Source organism: Mesoplodon bidens (genome assembly GCF_964165515.1).
Source record: "Mesoplodon bidens genome assembly, chromosome: 17".
Taxonomy (NCBI): domain Eukaryota; kingdom Metazoa; phylum Chordata; class Mammalia; order Artiodactyla; family Ziphiidae; genus Mesoplodon; species Mesoplodon bidens.
In genome coordinates this window covers 25126741-25149147 of record NC_138174.1, presented here as the reverse complement: position 1 = coordinate 25149147, position 22407 = coordinate 25126741, and the positions used below count along the sequence as shown (strand labels likewise).

Below are 22407 nucleotides of genomic sequence, written 5' to 3'. Positions count from 1 at the left end.
ACTGCACATGTTTTGGTTAGTTGACTTCTGGATTTGGGTGGGTTTGACTCACTGTGTAGCCCAGTTACCAGCCTAAATCTAGCCCCGAAATGGTGACTCTTGAGACTTCGGGCTGTGTTCTTAACTTTGCAGCTACCACTCTGAAGGTCTATACCCAATCCTGCTCCCAGGTACACTAGAGGTGAAAGGTACTTTCCTTTCTGCATCACAGAAACCAAAACCCTCTTAGCTTAGGCCAGTTGCCCTGATAAGGCAGTAACTATTTTGCTGGAGATTTTTTAAATTTCTATAAAATTCTACTCTTCAAACTACGTTTTCACCTTGTCTAAATAAGCTACAATGACACCTGCTAATAACTTTAAGCAGGCTTCCCCCTTATTGGTTTAATGTTATTTCTTGACTGCTTTATTGCAGCCATGCATTTGGGCTGGGGCACCAACTTGCTCACGTCTTCCAAGCACTTGCTTGGAGCTCTCTTAAATCAGGAATCCTTTTTTCAGCACCCAAAGGAATATGAAAGTTTCCATTTCAAGATAAGCAGACAGTGATGAGATTTGTTCCAAATTCCTCTTATTAGCTGACCCATACTGACTTTGTCTATATACCTGCATTGTTCTCATCCAGTGGCTCAAGCCAGACCTTTTCTTACTCACCAGCTCAGTAATTCCTGAGGGAATCACTTCATTATCTATTTTAATACATTTTCTGTAGAGGAGTATTTAATCGTTAAATACTCCCTCAGGAATAGAGGACTGGGGGGAGGGGTAGACTATGTTGAAACAAGGTGCTGGAGTTGTTTAAAAAAAAATTATAAAAGGGCTTTGAAAAAAAGGTCTGTGGGTAAGACTTAAGTCCTCTTTAGGTCCAAGAACCACATCTAAGTGGGTAAAAAATTGGCCCAAGATAGTCTGGCAATACAAGCATCAGTCACTTTTGCAAAGTTAGTAATTTATGGCTAACCAGGGTGTAGTTTTTTTCTTTTTTCTTTTTGAATAAGACACCATCTATGCTCTCAAGGAGCCTTTATTTTATTTTACTTTTTAAATTCACTTATTTTATTTATTTGTTTATTTTTATTTTTGGCTGCATCGGGTCTTAGTTGTGGCACGCGGGCTCTCTAGTTGCGGCACGTGGGCTCCCTAGTTGTGGTGCATGGGCTTAGTTGCCCCACAGCCTGTGGGATCTTAGTTCCCCAACCAGGGATCAAATCCGAGTCCCTTGCATTGGAAGGCGATTCTTAACCACTGGACCACCAGGGATGTCCCCAGGGTGGTTTTATAATCCTCTAATGTTTTAAAGTATTTTAGTTCATTTTTTTCAGAAATTTGGTCACCTTTTACTTTGTTTTTAATTTTTAATTCATCTTAAGCTAATTATTACTGTTTATAATACAGAATACAGGGTTTAGGTAAAACATACTAAGTATTCAACAACTTGTGGATTTCTTAAGTAAATTATGGTAAGCTACAAACATTATAACTTCACTTTTGGTGAGAAAGGATATATTTATATATGCATAGAAAAGAATCTGAAAGGATATACACCAAAGGTATATACCAACAATGGTTGTTGGGAATTGTTTTAGACGTTTTCTGTTATTTTGCTCATGTATATAATTCTAGGTTTTTACAGTTTCTTATGGAATGAAAGTCAGTAAAGAACTTTAGGGGCTTCCCTGGTGGCACAGTGGTTGAGAATCCACCTGCCAATGCAGGGGACATGGGCTCAAGTCCTGGTCCGGGAAGATCCCACATGCCATGCAGCAACTAAGCCTGTGCGCCACAACTACTGAGCCTGCTCTCTAGAGCCTGTGAGACACAACTACTGAAGCCCACATGCCTAGAGCCCATGCTCTGCAACAAGAGAAGCCACTGCAATGAGAAGCCCACGCACCACAACCAAGAGTAGCCCCAGCTCGCCACAACTAAAGAAAGCCTGTGCGCAGCAACGAAGACCCAACACAGCCAAAAATAAATGAATCTATAAAAAAAAAAAAGGGCTTCCCTGGTGGCGCAGTGGTTGAGAGTCTGCCTGCCGATGCAGGGGACACGGGTTCGTGCCCCGGTCCGGGAAGATCCCACATGCCCCGGAGCGGCTGCGCCCGTGAGCCATGGCCGCTGAGCCTGCGCGTTCAGAGCCTGTGCTCCACAACGGGAGAGGCCACAGCAGTGAGAGGCCCAAGTACCGCAAAAAAAAAAAAAAAAACTTTAGAACACACCCTCTCACCGTACACAAAAATAAACTCAAAATGGCTTAAAGACTTAAATGTAAGACATGACACCATAAAACTCCTAGAAGAGACCATAGGCAAAACATTCTGACATAAATCCTACCAATGTTGTGTTAGGTCAGTCACCCAGGGCAATAGAAATAAAAGCAAAAATAAACAAATGGGACCTAATCAAACTTACAAGCATCTATACAGCAAAGAAAACCATAAACGAGACAAAAAGACAACCGTCAGAATGGGAGAAAATATTTGTAAATGATGCGACAGACAAGGGCTTAATCTCCAAAATATACAAACAGTTCATGAAACTCAGTAACGAAAAAACAAACAACCCAGTCGAAAAATGGGCAGAAGATCTAAACAGACATTTCTCTAAAGAAGACACACAGATGGCCAACAGGCAAATGAAAAGATGCCCATCATTGCTAACTATTAGAGAAATGAAAATCAAAACTACAAAAACTACCTCACACTGATCAGAATGGCCATCATTAAAAAGTGTCTACAGGGGCTTCCCTGGTGGCGCAGTGGTTGAGAGTCCGCCTGCCTATGCAGGGGACGCGGGTTCGAGCCCTGATCTGGGAAGATCCCACATGCCACGGAGCAACTGGACCCGTGAGCCACAACTACTGAGCCTGCGCGTCTGGAACCTGTGCTCCGCAACAGGAGAGGCCGCGACAGTGAGAGGCCCGCGCACTGCGATGAAGAGTGGCCCCTGCTCGCCACAACTAGAGAAAGCCCTCACACAGAAACGAAGACCCAACACAGCCAAAGATAATAAATAAATAAATAAGATGTGACACCTTTATTAAAAAAAAAAAAAAAAAGAAAGAAAGAAAGAAATAGGTTTGCTATGGGCTGTGGAGGGTACCTGCCAAGCATTAAGGATGGAGAAGTAATCAAGGGCCAGGTAATGGATGGCATTAAAAAAAAAAAAGTGTCTACAAATAATAAATGTCAGTGAATGTGTGGAAAAAAGGGAATCCTCCTACACTGTTGGTGGGAATGTAAGTTGGTGTAGCCATTATGGAAAAAAGTACGGAGGTTCCTCAGAAAAGTAAAAATAGAGTTGTCATATGACCCAGCAATCCCATTCCTGGGCATATACCCAGACAAAACTATAATTCGAAAAGATCCATGCAACCCTATGTCTATTTGCACTATTTACAATAGCCAAGACATGGAAACTACCTAAATGTCCATCAACAGATAAATGGATGAAGAAGATGTGGTGCATGTATACAATTCAATATTACTCAGCCATAAAAAAGAATGAATAATGCCATTTGCAGCAACATGGATGGACCTAGAAATTATCATGCTAAGCGAAGTCAGAAAGAGAAAGACAAATACCATATGATATCACTTATATGGGGAATCTAAAATACGACACAGGGCTTCCCTGGTGGCGCAGTGGTTAAGAATCTGCCTGCCAATGCAGGGGACACGGGTTGAAGCCCTGGTCCGGGAAGATCCCACATGCCATGGAGCAACTAAGCCCGTGAGCCACAACTACTGAGCCTGCACTCTAGAGCCTGTGTGCCACAACTACTGAAGCCCGCACGCCTAGAGCCAGTGCCTGCAACAACAGAAGCCACCGCAATGAGAAGCCCACTCACTGCAATGAAGAGTAGCCCCCGCTCGCCGCAACTAGAGAAAGCCCGCACACAGCAACCAAGACCAAACGCAGCCAAAAATAAATAAATAAGATAAATAGATTTATATTTAAAAAAAGAAAGCCCAGGTGATTTACAAAAAAAAAAATGACACAAATGAACATATCTACAAAATAGAAACAGACTGACAGACATAGAGAACAAACCTGTGGTTGCCAAGTGGACGGTGGCGTAGGGGGAGGGAAGGATGGTGAGTGTGGGATTAGCAGATGCAAACTAGTATATACAGGATGGGTAAACAACAAGGTCCTACTATATAGTACAGGGAACTATATTCAGTATCCTATGATAAGCCATAATGGAAAAGAATACGAAAAAAGAACGCATATATCTATAAATGAGTCACTTTGCTGTACAGCAGAAATTAACACATTGTAAATCAACTATACTTCAATAACTTTTTTTATAAATTGCACTGATACAACAAGAACAGGAACACAAACTCCATCTGAAATAAAATGAGATGATGAGTGTAGTCTCCAAACACAATATATAAAGACAAAGTGGATGGATTGCTGTACACCTAAAACATTGTTAATCAACTATACTTCAATTTTAAATTATTTATTTAATTAATTAATTAAAGAAAGAAGAAGAAAAAGAGGCTGAAAGAATGGCAAATGACTCAGCAGAGAGGAGGAAGGTGAGGTCGAACCCCCTGTCGAGGGAGATGCTGACCAGAACCAAGTCCATCTGCCCGCTGAGGGCCAGACAGGCTCTGGCATTGAGGCACTAATGAGGCACCCCAGAACTCAGGGTTGACAGTTTGGGGACTAGATACAGAAAGTCTATATAACAACAAGATCTTCAAGTCCCCTCCCTCAATCTGCAGGAAGCAGGAAGTACAGTCTTTAGAGAATTAAATAAGGAAAGTTCCAGACTTGAGTCTAAATAGGTGCAAAGCAAGGCAAGTGTGAGGCATACAACTGAATAAAAAAGGATTAAGTAAAAGTGTGCTTACTGAATGGTGAGACCTTGACCTTACTCTCGGGTGTCCTGGAGGAGGATCCTTCTCAGGAGAAAAACTACCTGAGAGAAAAGATCTACAAATGCTGACACTTGAAGAGCTCTAATAAAAAAACTGATTAATCACCTGACTGCACTTCAGTTGAAACTTACTAGTGGATTAGTGGCACCCATGCACTCAGCTTTTAGAACCTCACTCTTAAATACACACAGCCAAGGAGGTTCATTTTCCAAACAGAAGGGAATATGAACACCTTGGGGACCTCGGACCCATGACCCCAGTGTCACCTTTAAAGGGTTTGTGCAAGGAACCAGACACTAACATAAGACTCTTTCTAAATGCCAAATAGTTTTATAAGATGTGAAAAACAGTTAAAAGTACAAAAGCAAAAGGACTAGCTTACCGGTGGGGACATGGACAAGTCTGACAGCACTATCAGTTGTATTAACGTGCTGCCCTCCTGCTCCTTTGGCTCGAAATGTATCTATTCGTAAATCCTTGGGGTCCACTTTCACATCTACCTAGAACAAAACGTATAGCATGAGTAAATTCCACACTCAGCAAATACTTTAATACTAAATTGATCCCAAATCTTTCAAATAAACTGTACTATTTTGTGCTAAGTCATAGCCATTTGACTAAGAGGTGAAATAACTTAAACCAAAGAAAGAACCATAAACTCCCTATTCCAACAGATGCTATTTTTTAAAAAAATATTTATTTATTTGGCTGCATCAGGTCTTGGTTGAGGCTTGCAGGCTCTCTAGTTGTGGCATGTGGGCTCCAGAGTGTGCAGGCTCAGTAGTTGCGGTGCGTGGGCTTAGTTGCCCCACAGCATGTGGGATCTTAGCTCCCCGACCAGGGATTGAACCTGTGTCCCCTGCATTGGAAGGCAGATTTTGAATCACTGGACCACCAGGGAAGTCCCCAACGGATGCAATTTTTAATACTGACTTATGATGCTATGAGATCACTGAGTTATGTAATCTTTCAGAAGTTTCATCATCTATCATCCCACAAAGCTACATTAGATACAACATATATTTAAAAAATATATATACATACATATAAAGTTGATCCTCATTATTTCCTGATTCTGTATTTGCGAATATACCTACTCGCTAGAATTTATTTGTTCCTGCAAGTCAATTATTGCAGCACTTTCACAGTCATTTGCAGACATATGCAGAGCAGCAAAACATTCCAATTGCTCTACACATGCATGTTCTCAGCTGAGGTCCAACAAGGTGACTCTCTGCTTTCTTGTTTCAGCTCCTACGGAGATGACAGAGGATGAGGACAGGAGGGGCAGGGCAGGGCAGTGCAAGAAGCTCTGGCTCTGGGGCCAGCTGGACAGGGTTTGAATTTCAACTCTGGCACCTGTGAATGACGTGCCTCAAGACAAGTCACTTACCACTTCTGAACATCATTTTCTCTCTTGTAAAATAAAGAAAATAGAATCTACCAGGATAGGTTGTTTCTAGGATTTAGGGTTATAATCTGTGTGAGATATGTATATATATTTTCCCTAGAAAAAATAGTTCAGTATTCACTAAATCAGTATTCACTGTGACTTTGTAAAACATAACTACTGTGAATGAGAATCCACTGTGTGTGTATGTGTGTGCTTGTTAATGGACTGAACGGAGGCACCTCAAAAGATATGTTCTATTTTAATCACCGGAACCTTATTTGGGAAAAGGGTCTTTGCAGACATAATTGAATTAAGATGAGATCATACTGGATTATTCGGATAAGCCCTAAATCCAATGACAAGTGTCCTTATAAAAGACACCTAGAGAAGAGAGAGGAGGAGACCATGTGAATTTGGAGTCAAAGATTGGAGTGGTACAGCTACAAGCCAAGGAACACATGGAGATACCAGAAGCTGGAAAAGGCAAGGGAGGATTCTCCCCCAGAACCTCTGGAGGGAGCATGGCCCTGCCAATACCTTGATTTTGGACTTCTGACCTGTAGAACTGTGGGAGAATACATTTCTGTGGTTTTAAGTTACTAAGCTTGTGGTAATTTGTTATGACAGCCTTAGGAAATTTTCTGATATTTATACACACACACATGAATGCACAGAAATATGTATCTATATATAAATATACAGATATATATACAAATATATACAAAATATGCTGTTTTTGAGGGGAGACCTAACATTTTGTTCCACATTTATCATTTATTTCAATGAATGACAGACAGCAAGTATGACCATACTCTTTGAAAAGTACACTAATAACAGGGTTGAGGTTAGAATCTAATATATAACTTAGTTGGTTGTTCTTTTGTTTCCTCTAAGATGAGTACTATATGGTGCAGAAAAAGATTACACAGTGCAAAGATTATACAGGCTTTGTTAAAATATGCCAGTGTTGGCTAGCTTAAAATTTCAATAAACAGTAAAGAGATGAAAAGTAATTTCCCATTTCCTGTGGTTATAGTATATTAAGTAGTTATACAACAAATATGTCGATGTTATATGTCATGTTCTCCCAAATGTTATAGAAACTACCTAATAACTTCTGGGGAATTCTGAACATAGAAACAGTGACTTATTAATTTACAAAGAAGTTAAAATGTCAATTAAGAGAATAAGGCCCTCTTTAGGAGAATGAAGCTTCACTAAATGAGTTTAATTTTCAAGAATATGAAGACAACAAGGGGATAGGTGAGAATGGGGTGGAAGGAATAAGGATGGAAACAAGACAACTCTATGGTTTTGATTTCTGAACCACATAAATGCTGATTACACCAAAAATAAAAGAGAAAAGAGGAAAGAAAAATTAAATCTTAAAAATTAAATATAACCAGAAACAAATGAATCAAAATATTTACCAAAATAATGACATAACCACACAGAAAAACATTATTTCAGATGGTCTTTGAACATATTACTCTGACTGCTTTCTTGGTGGGTTACATTCTAACGACAGAAATATTAAACATTACAAAGTAGTTTACTGAAAAATTTTGAAACTATTTTATATATAGTATAATAAAGCAAAAGGTAAACATATTAAAAGTGATTAAGAAAGAAGATTTTAACTACAAGAGGAAAGATATAAAACAAAATGCAAAAAGGTACAGGAAAGATACTCCCTGTAAATTTGAATTGGAAGTAATAATAATAGTAACCTTTGATTTAAAATCATATGTATTTCCTAATTCTATCCACTGAAGAGTCTTGATGTAATAAGTACACTTTAGTAATAATGAGCAGACCTAGTACCCATACGTTGACTTCTGGATACATTCCCCACTAAAAAGAACCAGGTCTGACTCCAAGTCTGAGGCAGCAGAGTACAAGGTAGCCTGGGATGTCTATTACAGCAGAAAGCAAGTATGCACTCAAAGACTGATTGGGTCATTCCAAAAGGGGCTACCCTAGAAAGGCTACTATGGGCCAAATGGGACAATTTGAACTTTAAAAACAATAGCGACTGCCCAGCCTCAGCAATCACACAAGAAAAAGTAATAAAAGGAATCTAATTGAAAAGGAAGAAGTAAAACTGTCACTGTTTGCAGATGACATGATAATATATATAGAAACTCCTAAAGACACCACCAAAAAACTTCTAGGGCTCATCAATGAATCTGGTAAAGTTGTAGGATACAAAACTAATATACATAAATATGTTGCATTTCTATACACTAACAACAAACTATCAGAAAGAGAAATTAAGACAACAACCCCATTTACAATAGCATCAAAAAGAATAGAATATCTAGGAATAAACCTACCTAAGGAGGTAAAAGACCTGTACTCAGAAAACAACAAGACACTGATGAAAGAACCTGAAGATGATACAGATGGAAAAACATGTGTTCATAGATTGGAAGAATTTTATGTTAAAATGACCATACTACCCAAGGCAACCAACAGACTCAATGAAATCCCTATCAAAATACCAATGGCATTTTTCACAGAACTAGAACAAATAATTTTAAAATTTGTATGGAAACTCAAGAAACCCCAAATAGCCAAAACAATCTTGAGAAAGAAGAACAGAGCTGGAGCTATCACACTCCCTAACTTCAGATTGCACCACAAAGCTACAGTAATCAAAACAGTATGGTACTGGCACAAAAACAGATACATAGATCAATGAAACAGAATAATGAGTCCAGAAGTAAACCCAAACACTTATGGTCAATTAATGTGCAACAAAGGAGGCAAGAATATACAATGGGGAAAAGACACCCTTTTCAATAAGTGGTCCTGGGAAAACTGGACAGCTACATGTAAAGGAGTGAAATTAGAACATTTTCTCATTCCATATACAAAAATAAACTCAAAATGAATTTAAGACCTAAATGTAAGACCATAAAACTCCTAGAAGAAAATATAGGCAGAACACTCTTTGACATAAATTGTAGCAATATTTTTTGGATATGTCTCCTAAAGGAAACAAAAACAAAAATAAACAAATGGGACCTAATCAAACTTAAATGCTTTTGAACAGCATAGGAAAAAATAGGTAAACAAAAAGACAACCTACTGAATGGGAGAAAATACTTGCTAATGGTATGATGATAAGGGGTTAATATCTAAAATATATAAACAGCTGATATAACTCAACATAAAAAAAAAAAAACCAGTCAAAAAATAGCCAGAAGACATGAACAGACATTTTTCCAAAGAAGACATTCAGATGGCCAACAAGCACAGGACAAGAAGCTCAACATCACTAATCATCAGAGAAATGCATATCAAAACCACAGTGAGATATCACCTCACACCTGTCAGAATGGGTATCATCAGAAAGACCACAAACAACAAGTATCGGTGGGGATGTGAAGAAATGGGAACCCTTGTACACACTGGGAATGTAAACTGGAGCAGCCACTGTGGAAAACAGTATGGAGGCTCCTCAAAAAATTAAAAACAGAACTACCATACAATCCAGCAATTCCACTCCTGGGTTGTAAATCTGAAAAAAAATGAAAACATTAATTTGAAAAGATATATGCACCACGGTGTTCATAGAAGCATTATTTACAATTGCCAAGGTATGGAAGCAACCTAAGTGCCCATCAACAGATGAATGGATAAAGAAGATGTGGTATATATATGCAATGGCATATTACTCAGCCATAAAAAATAATGAAATTTTGCCATTTGCAATAACGTGGATGTATGTGGAGGGTACTGTGCTTAGTGAAATAAGTCAGACAAAGACAAATACTGTATGATATCACTTATATGTGGAATCTAAAAAATAAAACAAACTACTAAATATAGCAAAAAAGAAACAGACTCATAGATATACAGAACAAACCAGTGGTTACCAGTGGGGAGAGGGAAGGGGAGAGGGGAAGAACAGAGGTAGGGGAGTAAGATGTACAGACTATTTTTTTTTTTTTTTTTTTTTTTTTGCGGTACGCGGGCCTCTCACTGCTGTGGCCTCTCCCGTTGCGGAGCACAGGCTCCGGACACACAGGCTCCGCGGCCATGGCTCGCGGGCCCAGCCGCTCCGCGGCATGTGGGATCTTCCGGGATCGGGGCACGAACCCGTGTCCCCTGCATCGGCAGGCGGACTCTCAACCACTGCGCCGCCAGGGAAGCCCTGTACAGACTATTATGTATAAAATAAATAAGCCCCAAGGATATATTGTACAGCACAAGGGAATATAGCCAATATTTTATAAAAACTATAAAACTTAAAAAAATTGTGAATCACTAATATAGTACTGTAAATCAACTATACCTCAATTTAATAAGAAAGAAAAACAATAGTGATTATAACTCATTGAATTTAAAAAATCCATAGGTCTATAATGAGGTCAATATATGAAATTCAATATACGAGTTTATAACGAGGTAAAATAAGAAAGAGAGGAGGAGCTTCAAGATGGTGGAAGAGTAAGACACGGAGATCACCTTCCTCCCCATAAATATATCAGAAATACATCTACATGTGGATCAACTCCTACAGAACACCTACTGAACACGGGCAGAAGACCTCAGATCTCCCAAAAGGCAAGAAACTCCTCACGTACCTGGGTAGCATAAAAGAAAAAAGAAAAAACAGACAAAGAATAGGGATGGGAACTGCACCAGAGCGAGGGAGCTGTGAAGGAGGAAAGGTTTCCACACACGAGGAAGCCGCTTCGCGGGCAGAGACTGCAGGTGACAGAGGGGGGAAGCTTCAGAGCCACGGAGGAGAGCGCAGCAACAGGGGTGCGGAGGGCAAAGCGGTGACATTCCCGCACAGAGGATCGGTGCCGACCAGCACTCACCAGCCGAAGAGGCTTGTCTGCTCACCCACCGGGATGGGTCGGGGCTAGGAGCTGAGGCACGGGCTTCAGAGGTCAGATCCCCCAGAGAGGACTGGGGGTGGCAGCGTGAACAGAGCCTGAAGGGGGCTAGTGCACAACAGCTAGCCGGGAGGGAGTCCAAGAAAAGGTCTGGAGCTGCCAAAGAGGCAAAAGACTTTTTCTTGCCTCTTTGTTTCCTGGTGCGGGAGGAGAGGGGATTAAGAGCGCCGCTTAAAGGAGCTCCAGAGATGGGAGTGAGCAGCGGCTATCAGCACGGACCCCAGAGACGGGCATGGGACACTAAGGCTGCTGCTGCAGCCACCAAGAAGCCTGTGTGCGAGCACAGGTCACTGTCCACACCTCCCCTCCCGGGAGCCTGTGCAGCCCGCCACTGCCAGGGTCCTGGGATCCAGGGACACCTTCCCTGGGAGAACACACGGCGCGCCTCAGGCTGGTGCAACGTCACGCTGGCCTCCGCCGCCGCAGGCTCGCCCCACATCTGTACCCCCTCCCCCCCACCTGAGTGAGCCAGAGACCCTGAATCAGCTGCTCCTTTAACCCCATCCTGTCTGGGCGGGGAACAGACGCCCTCAGGCGACCTACAGGCAGAGGCGGGTCCAAATCCAAAGCTGAATCCCGGGAGCTGTGCAAACAAAGAAGAGAAAGGGAAGTCTCTCCCAGCAGCCTCAGGAGCAGCAGATTAAATCTCCACAATCAACTTCATGAACTTTGCATCTGTGGAATACCTGAATAGCCAACGAATAATCCCAAATTGAGGAGATGGACTTTGGGAGCAACAATATATATATATTTTTCCCCTTTTTCTCTTTTTGTGAGTGTGTATGTGTATGCTTCTGTGTGTGATTTTGTCTGTATAGCTTTGCTTTTACCGTTTGTCCTAGGGTTCTGTCAGTCCATTTTTATGTTTTTATTACTTAATTTTTTTTCTTAATAATTATTTTTTATTTTAATAACTTTATTTTATTTTACTTTATTTTATTTTATTTTATTGTATCTTCTTTTTTCTTTCTTTTTTTTCCCCCTTTTATTCTGAGCCATGTGGAGGACAGGCTCTTGGTGCCCCAGCCAGGCGTCAGGGCTGTGCCACTGAGGTGGGAGAGCCAAGTTCAGGACACTGGTCCACAAGAGACCTCCCAGCTCCACATAATATGAGACGGTGAAAATCTCCCAGAGATCTCCATCTCAACGCCAAGACCCAGCTCCACTCAACGACCAGCAAGTTATAGTGCAAGATACCCTGACAAACAACTAGCAAGACAGGAACACAACCCCATGTGTTAGCACACAGACTGCCTAAAATCATAATAAAGCCACAGACACCCCAAAACACACCACCAGACGTGGACCTGCCCACCAGAAAGACAAGATCCAGCCTCATCCACCAGAACACAGGCACTAGTCCTCTCCACCAGGAAGCCTACACAACCCACTGAACCAACCTTAGCCACTGGGGAAGGACACCAAAAACAACGGGAACTACGAACCTGCAGCCTGCAAAAAGGAGACCCCAAACACAGTAAGTTTAACAAAATGAGAAGACAGAGAAACACACAGCAGATGAAGGAGCAAGGCAAAAACCCACCAGACCGAACAAATGAAGAGGAAACAGGCAGTCTACCTGAAAAAGAATTCAGAATAATGATAGTACAGATGGTCCAAAATCTTGGAAATAGAATGGAGAAAATGCAAGAAACGTTTAACAACGACCTATAAGAACTAAAGAGCAAACAGAGATGAACAACACAATAAAAGAAATTAAAAATTCTCTAGAAGGGATCAATAGCAGAATAATACAGGCAGAAGAACAGATAAGTAACCTGGAAGATAAAATATTGGAAATAACTACTGCAGAGCAGAATAAAGAAGAAAGAATGAAAAGTATTGAGGACAGTCTCAGAGACCTCTGGGACAACATTAAACACAACAACATTCCAATTATAGGGGTCCCAGAAGAAGAAGAGAAAAAGAAAGGGACTGAGAAAATATTTGAAGAGATTACAGTTGAAAACTTCCCTAATATGGGAAAGGAAATAGGTATGTCCAGGAAGCACAGAGAGTCCCGTACAGGATAAATCAAAGGAGAAACATGCCTAGACACATATTAATCAAACTATCAAAAATTAAATACAAAGAACAAATATTAAAAGCAGCAAGGGAAAAACAACAAGTAACACATAAGGGAATCCCCATAAGACTAACAGCTGATCTTTCAGCAGAAACTCTGCAAGCCAGAAGGGAGTGGCAGGACATATTTAAAGTGATTAAAGAGAAGAACCTGCAACCAAGATTACTCTACGCAGCAAGGATCTCATTCAGATTTTTTTTTTTTTTTTTTTTTTTTTTTTTTGCGGTACGCGGGCCTCTCACTGTTGTGGCCTCTCCCATTGCAGAGCACAGGCTCCGGACGCGCAGGCTCAGCGGCCATGGCTCATGGGCCTAGCAGCTCCGCGGCATGTGGGATCTTCCCGGACAGGGGCACGAACCCGTGTCCCCTGCATCGGCAGGCGGACTCTCAACCACTGCGCCACCAGGGAAGCCCTCTCATTCAGATTTGACAGAGAAATTAAAAGCTTTACAGACAAGCAAAAGTTAAGAGAATTGAGCACCACCAAATCATCATTACAACAAATGCTAAAGGAACTTCTCTAGGCAGGAAACACAAGAGAAGCAAAACACCTACAATAATAAACCCAAAACAATTACGAAAATGGGAATAGGAACATACATATTGATAATTACCTTAAATGTAAATGGATTAAATGCTCCAACCAAAAAATATAGACTGGCCGAATGGATACAAAAACAAGACCCATATATATGCTGTCTACAAGAGACCCACTTCAGACCTAGGGACACATACAGACTGAAAGTGAGGGGATGGAAAAAGATATTCCATGCAAATGGAAACCAAAAGAAAGCTGGAGTACCAATTCTCATATCAGACAAAACAGACTTTAAAATAAAGACTATTACAAGAAACAAAGAAGGACACTACATAATGATCAAGGGATCAATCCAAGAAGAAGATATAATAACTGCAAATACTTATGCACCCAACATAGGAGCACCTCAATACATAAGGCAAATACTAACAGCCATAAAAGGGGAAATCAACAGTAACACAATTATAGTAGGGGACTTTAACACCCCACTTTCACCAATGGACAGATCATCCAAAATGAAAATAAATAAGGAAACACAAGCTTTAAATGATACATTAAACAAGATGGACTTCATTGATATTTATAGGACATTGCATCCAAAAACAACAGAATACACATTCTTCTCAACTGCTCATGGAACATTCTCCAGGATAGATCATATCCTGGGTCACAAATCAAGCCTTGGCAAATTTAAGAAAATTGAAATCATATCAAGTATTTTTTCTGACCACAACACTATGAGACTGGATATCAATTACTGGAAAAAATCTGTAAGAAATACAAACACATGGAGGGTAAACAACACACTACTTAATAACCAAGAGATCACTGAAGAAATCAAAGAGGAAATTTAAAAATACCTCGAAACAAATGACAATCGACCCAAAACCTATGTGATGCAGCAAAAGCAGTTCTAAGAGGGAAGTTTATAGCTATACAAGCTTACCTTAAGAAACAAAAAACAGTCCCTCCCATCAAGCCTCTTATATAGCCTCATCTACCAGAGGGCAGAGAGCAGAAGCAAGAAGAACTACAATCTTACAGCCTGTGGAACAAAAACCGCATTCACAGAAAGATAGATAAGATGAAAAGGCAGAGGGCTATGTACCAGATGAAGGAACAAGATAAAACCCCAGAAAAACAACTAAATGAAGTGGAGATAGGCAACCTTCCAGAAAAAGAGTTCCGAATAATGATAGTGAAGATGATCCAGGACCACGGAAAAAGAATGGAGGCAAAGATCGAGAAGATGCAAGAAATGTCTAACAAAGACCTAGAAGAATTAAAGAACAAACAAACAGAGATGAACAATACAATAACTGGAATGAAAACTACACTACAAGGAATCAATAGCAGAATAACTGAGGCAGAAGAACGGATAAGTGACCTGGAAGACAGAACGGTGGAATTCACTGCTGTGGTACAGAATAAAGAAAACAGAATGAAAAGAAATGAAGACGGCCTAAGAGACCTCTGGGACAATATTAAATGCAACAACGTTCGCATTATAGGGGTTCCAGAAAGAGAAGAGAGAGAGAGAGGACCAGAGAAAATATTTGAAGAGATTATAGTTGAAAACTTCCCTAACATGGGAAAGGAAATAGCCACCCAAGTCCAGGAAGTGCAGCAAGTCCCATGCAGGACAAAACCAAAGAGAAACACACCAAGACACATAGTAATCAAATTGGCAAAAATTAAAGACAAAGAAAAATTATCAAAAGCAGCAAGGGAAAAATGAAAAATAACATACAAGGGAACTCCCATAAGGTTAACATCTGATATCTCAGCAGAAACTATACAAGCCAGAAGGGAGTGACATGATATACTTAAAGTGATGAAAGGGAAGAATCTACAACCAAGATTACTCTACCCAGCAAGGATCTCATTCAGATTCGATGGAGAAATCAAAAGCTTTACAGACAAGCAAAGGCTAAGAGAATTAAGCACCACCAAACCAGCTCTACAACAAATGCTAAAGGAACTTCTCTAAGTGAGAAACACAAGAGAAGAAAAGGACCTACCAAAAAAAAAACCCGAAAACAATTATGAAAATGATTATATGAACATACATATCATTAATTACCTTAAACATGAATGGATTAAATGCTCCAACCAAAAGACACAGGCATGCTGAATGGAAACAAAAACAAGATCTGTATATATGCCGTCTACATGAGACCCACATCAGACCTGGGGACACATACAGACTGAAAGTGAGGAGAGGGAAAAGATATTCCATGCAAATGGAAATCAAAAGTAAGCTGGAGTAGCTATACTCGTATCAGATAAAATAGACTATAAAATAAAGAATGTTATAAGAGACAAGGAAGGGCACTACCTAATAATCAAGGGATCAATCCAAGAAGATATAACAATTATACATATATATGCACCCAACATAGGAGCGCCTCAATACATAAGACAACTGCTAACAGCTATAAAAGAGGAAATCGACAGTAACACAATAATAGTGGGGTACTTTAACAGCTCACTTACACCAATGGACGGATCATCCAAAATGAAAATAAATAAGGAAACACAAGCTTTAAATGACACAATAGACCAGATAGATTTAATTGATATTTATAGGACATTCCATCCAAAACCAGCAGATTACACTTTCTTCTCAAGTGCACACAGAACATTCTCCAGGATAGATCACATCTTGGGTCACAAATCAAGCCTCAGTAAAAGTAAGAAAATTGAAATCATATCAAGCATTTTTTCTGACCACAACGCTATGAGATTAGAAATGAATTACAGGCAAAAAACTGTAAAAAACACAGACACGTGGAGGCTAAACAATATGTTACTAAATACCCAAGAGATCACTGAAGAAATCAAAGAGGAAATCAAAAAATACCTAGAGACAAATGACAATGAAAACACGACAATCCAAAACCTATGGGATGCAGGAAAAGCAGTTCTAAGAGGGAAGTTTATAGCTATACATGCCTACCTCAAGAAACAAGAAAAATCTCAAGTAAACAATCTAAACTTACACCTAAAGGAACTAGAGAAAAAAGAACAAAACCCAAAATTAGCAGAAGGAAAGAAATCATAAAGATCAGAGCAGAAATAAATGAAATAGAAACAAAGAAAACAAAAAGAAAGATCAATAAAACTAAAAGCTGGTTCTCTGAGAAGATAAACAAAATTGAGAAACCGTTAGCTAGACTCATCAAGAAAAAGAGGGAGCGGACTCAAATCAATATAATTAGAAATGAAAAAGGAGAAGTTAAAACAGACATCGCAGAAATACAAAACATCCTAAGAGACTACTACAAGCAGCTCTATGCCAATAAAAGGGACAACCTGAAAGAAATGGACAAGTTCTTAGAAAGGTATAACCTTCCAAGACTGAACCAGGAAGAAACAGAAAATATGAACAGACCATCACAAGTAATGAAATTGAAACTGTGATTAAAGATATTCCAAAAAACAAAAGTCCAGGACCAGATGCCTTCACAGGTGAATTCTATCAAACATTTAGAGAAGAGCTAACATACATCATTCTCAAGCTCTTCCAAAAAATTGCAGGGGAAGGAACACTCCCAAACTCATTCTATGAGGGCACCATCACCCTCATAGGATCATACTCCATGATCAAGTGGGATTTATGCCAGGGATGCAAGGATTCTTCAATATATGCAAATCAATCAATGTGATACACCATATTAACAAATTGAAGAATAAAAACCATATGATCAAAAAACAAAACAAAACAAAAAAAAACACCCCATATGATCAACTCAATAGATGCAGAAAAAGCTTTTGACAAAATTCAACACCCATTTATGACAAAAACTCTCCAGAAAGTGGGCATAGAGGGAACCTACCTCAACATAATAAAGGCCATATAGGATAAACCCACAGCAAACATCATTCTCAATGCTGAAAAACTGAAAGCATTTCCTCTAAGATCAGGAACGAGACAAGGATGTCCACTCTCACTATTATTCAACATAGTGTTGGACGCCCTAGCCATGGCAATCAAAGAAGAAAAAGAAATAAAAGGAATACAAATTGGAAAAGAAGAAGTAAAACTGTCACTGTTTACAGATGACATGATACTATACATAGAAAATCCTAAAAATGCCACTAGAAAACTACTAGAGCTAATCAATGAATTTGGGAAAGTTGCAGGATACAAAATTAATGCACAGAAATCTCTTGCATTCCTATACACTAATGATGAAAAATCTGAAAGAGAAATTATGGAAACACTCCCATTTACCAATGCAACAAAAAGAATAAAATACCTAGGAATAAACCTACCTAGGGAAACAAAAGACCTATATGCAGAAAACTATAAGACACTGATGAAACAAATTAAAGTTGATACCAAGAGATGGAGAGATATACCATGTTCTTCGACTGGAAGAATCAATATTGTGAAAATGACTATACTACCCAAAGTAATCTACAGATACAGTGCAACCGCTATCAAATTACCAATGGCATTTTTTTACAGAACTAGAACAAATCATCTCAAAATTTGTATGGAGACACGAAGGACCCCGAATAGCCAAAGCAGTCTTGAGTGAAAAAAACAGAGCTGGAGGAATCAGACTCCCTGACTTCAGACTATACTACAAAGCTACAGTAATCAAGACAATATGGTGCCTCCTGGTTACCAAGCAATATAGGAATCTAGAAAGCAAGGAAAACACTCTTCAGTTGCTGTGGTCAACAGGTCACCTTTATATGTTCTGAACACATATGCTGTCATCTTTGACTTTTCATGAAATAATACCTTTTCTCTTGGTAATTAAGAGTCACATGCACGGCATTAAGATGCAGCTTTAGAGAGGATGGAGGAAGATGGCGGAAGAGTAAGATGCGGAGATCACCTTCCTCCCCACAGATACATCAGAAATTCATCTACACGTGGAACAACTCCTACAGAACACCTGCTGAACGCTGACAGAAGACCTCAGACCCCCCAAAAGGCAAGAAACTCCCCACATACCTGGGTAGGGCAAAAGAAAAAAGAATAAACAGACACAAAAGGATAGGGACGGGACCTGCACCAGTGGGAGGGAGCCGTGAAGGAGGAAAGGTTTCCACACACTACAAGCCCCTTCGCGGGCGGAGACTGCGGGTGGTGGAGAGGAAAGCTTCGGAGTAGCGGAGGAGAGCACAGCAACAGGGGTGTGGAGGGCAAAGCGGAGAGATTCCGGCACAGAGGATCGGTGCCCTCAGCCACACACCAGCCCGAGAAGCTTGTCTGCTCGGCCGCCGGGGCGGGCGGGGCTGGGAGCTGAGGCTCGGGTATCGGCTTTCAGTCGGAGCGCAGGGAGAGGACTGGGGCTGGGGGCAGGAAGAGAGCCTGAAGGGGTTAGTGCACCATGGCTAGCCCGGAGGGAGTCCGGTGAAAAAGTCTGGGGCTGCCGAAGAGGCAAGAGAGTTTTTCTTCCCTTTTGTTTCCTGGTGCGCGAGGAGAGGGCATTAAGAGCGCTGCTTAAAGAAGCTCCAGAGACGGGCGCGAGCCGCGGCTAAAGGCGTGGACCCCGGAGAAGGGCGTGGGACGCTGGGGCTGCTGCTGCCGCCGCCACAAGGCCTGTGTGCGAGCGCAGGTCACTGTCCACCCCCCCCTTCCTGGGAGCCTGTGCAGCCCGCCACTGCCGGGGTCCCGGGACCCAGGGACGGCTTCCCCGGGAAGGCGCACGGAGCGCCTCGGGCTGGTGCAATGTCACGCTGGCCTCTGCCGCCACAGGCCCGCCCCGCACTACGTGCCTCTCCCTCCCCTCGGCCTGAGTGAGCCAGAGCCCCCGAATCAGCGGCTTCTTTAAACCCGTCCTGTCTGAGCGAAGAACGGACGCCCTCCGGCGACCTACGCGCAGAGGCGGGGCCAGGTCCAAGGCTGAGACCCGGGAGCTGTGAGAGCAGAGAAGAGACAGGGAAATCTCTCTGTGCAGCCTCGGAGGCAGTGGATTAAAGCTCCACGGTCCACTTGATGTGCCCTGCGTCTGTGGAGTGCATGAATGGACAGCAAATCATCCCAAATTGAGGAGGTGGACTTTGAGGACAAGATTTAAGATTTTTTCCCCTTTTCCTCTTTTTACAACGAATTATCCCAAATTGAGGAGGTGGACTTTGAGAGCAAGATTTCAGACTTTTTCCCCTTTTCCTCTTTTTACAACGAATTATCCCAAATTGAGGAGGTGGACTTTGAGAGCAAGATTTTCGATTTTTTCCCCCTGTTCTCTTTTTGTGAATGTCTATGTGTATGCTTCTGTGTGAGATGTTCTCTGTATAGCTTTGGTTCCACCATATGTCTCAGGGCTCTATCTGTCCGTTTTTTTTTCAATAATTACTTTTTTATTTTAATAACGCTACTATATTTTATACTTTATTCTATTTTACTTTATCTTCTCTCTTTCTTTTTTTCCTACCTTCCCTTCCTCCCTCCCTCCCTCCGCCCCTCCTTTCTTTCTTTCTTTCTTTCCTTCCTCCCTCCCTCCTTTCTTTCTTTCCGTCCTTCCTCCCTCCCTCCCTCCTTTCTTTCTTTCTTCCTTCCTTCCTTTCCTTCTTCCTTTCTTTCTCTCTCTCTTTCTTTCTTCTACTAATTCTTTCTTTCTACTTTTTCTCCCTTTTATTCTGCGCCGGGTAGATGAAAGGCTCTTGGTGCTACAGCCAGGAGTCAGTGCTGTGCCTCTGAAGTGGGAGAGCCAACTTCAGGACATGGGTCCACAAGACACCTCCCAGCTCCACATAATATCAAGCTTCGAAAATCTCCCAGAGATCTCCATCTCAACACCAGCACCCAGCTTCACTCAACGACCAGCAAGCTACAGTGCTGGTCACCCTATGCCAAGGAACTAGCAAGACAGGAACACAGCCCACCCATTAGCAGAGAGGCTGCCTAAAAACATAATAAGGCCACAGGCACCCCAAAACACGCCACCAGATGTGGACCTGTCCACCAGAAACACAAGATTGAGCCTCAACCACCAGAACACAGGCACTAGTCCCCTCCACCTGGAAGCCTACACAACCTACTGAAACAACCTTAGCCACTGGGGACAGACACCAAAAACAACGGGAACTACGAATCGGCAGCCTGCAAAAAGGAGACCCCAAACACACTAAGATAAGCAAAATGAGAAGACAGAAAAACACACAGCAGGTGAAGGAGCAAGATAAAAACCTACCAGACCTAACAAATGAAGAGGTAATAGGCAGTCTACCTGAAAAAGAATTCAGAATAATGATAGTAAAGATGATCCAAGATTCTATTTCCAAGATCCAAAATCTTGGAAATAGAATAAACAAAATGCAAGAAACAGTTAACAAGGACCTAGAAGAACTAAAGATGAATCAAGCATCGATTAAAAACACAATAAATGAAATGAAAAATACTCTAGATGGGATCAATAGCAGAATAACTGAGGCAGAAGAACGGATAAGTGACGTGGAAGATAAAATAGTGGAAATAACTGATGCAGAGCAAAATAAAGAAAAAAGAATGAAAAGAACAGAGGACAGTCTCAGAGACCTCTGGGACAACATTAAACACACCAACATTTGAATTATAGGGGTTCCAGAAGAAGAAGAGAAAAAGAAAGGGACTGAGAAAATATTTGAAGAGATTATAGTTGAAAACTTCCCTAATATGGGAAAGGAAATAGTTAATCAAGTCCAGGAGGCAGAGAGAGTCCCATACAGAATAAATCCAAGGAGAAATATGCCAAGACACATATTAATCAAACTGTCAAAAATTAAACACAAAGAAATCATATTAAAAGCAGCAAGGGAAAAACAACAAATAACACACAAGGGAATCCCCATCAGGTTAACAGCTGATCTCTCAGCAGAAACTCTACAAGCCAGAAGGGAGTGGCAGGACATAATTAAAGTGATGAAGGAGAAAAACCTGCAACCAAGATTACTCTACCCAGCATGGATCTCATTCAGATTTGATGGAGAAATTAAAACCTTTACAGACAAGCAAAAGCTGAGAGAGTTCAGCACCACCAAACCAGCTTTACAACAAATGCTAAAGGAACTTCTCTAGGCAAGAAACACAACAGAAGGAAAATACCTACAATAACGAACCCAAAACAATTAAGGAAATGGGAATAGGAACATACATATCAATAATTACCTTAAATGTAAATGGGCTAAATGCTCCCACCAAAAGACACAGATAGGCTGAATGGATACAAAAACAAGACCCATATATATGCTGTCTACAAGAGACCCACTTCAGACCTAGAGACACATACAGATTGAAAGTAAGGGGATGGAAAAAGATATTCCATGCAAATGGAAATCAGAAGAAAGCTGGAGTAGCAATTCTTATATCAGACAAAATAGACTTTAAAATAAAGACTATTAGAAGAGACAAAGAAGGACACTACATAATGATAAAGGGATCGATCCCAGAAGAAGATATAACAATTGTAAATATTTATGCACCCAACATAGGAGCATCTCAATACCTAAGGCAAATACTAAGAGCCATAAAAGGGGAAATCGACAGTAACACACTCATAGTAGGGGACTTTAACACCCCACTTTCACCAATGGACAGATCATCCAAAATGAAAATAAATAAGGAAACACAAGCTTTAAATG

General features: G+C 40.8%; 1 protein-coding gene across 2 annotated transcripts in view; it reads right to left on the bottom strand.

Moving 5' to 3' along the window:
- The window catches only part of MTRF1 (mitochondrial translation release factor 1), a 76119-nt gene that overhangs the window by 9000 nt on the left and 44712 nt on the right, over positions 1-22407 (bottom strand). For both annotated transcript variants that reach the window (XM_081214803.1, XM_081214804.1), the window contains one exon: positions 5277-5394. In XM_081214803.1, coding sequence (XP_081070929.1) covers positions 5277-5394 — 118 coding nt within the window. The remainder of the gene's footprint in view (positions 1-5276; positions 5395-22407) is intronic.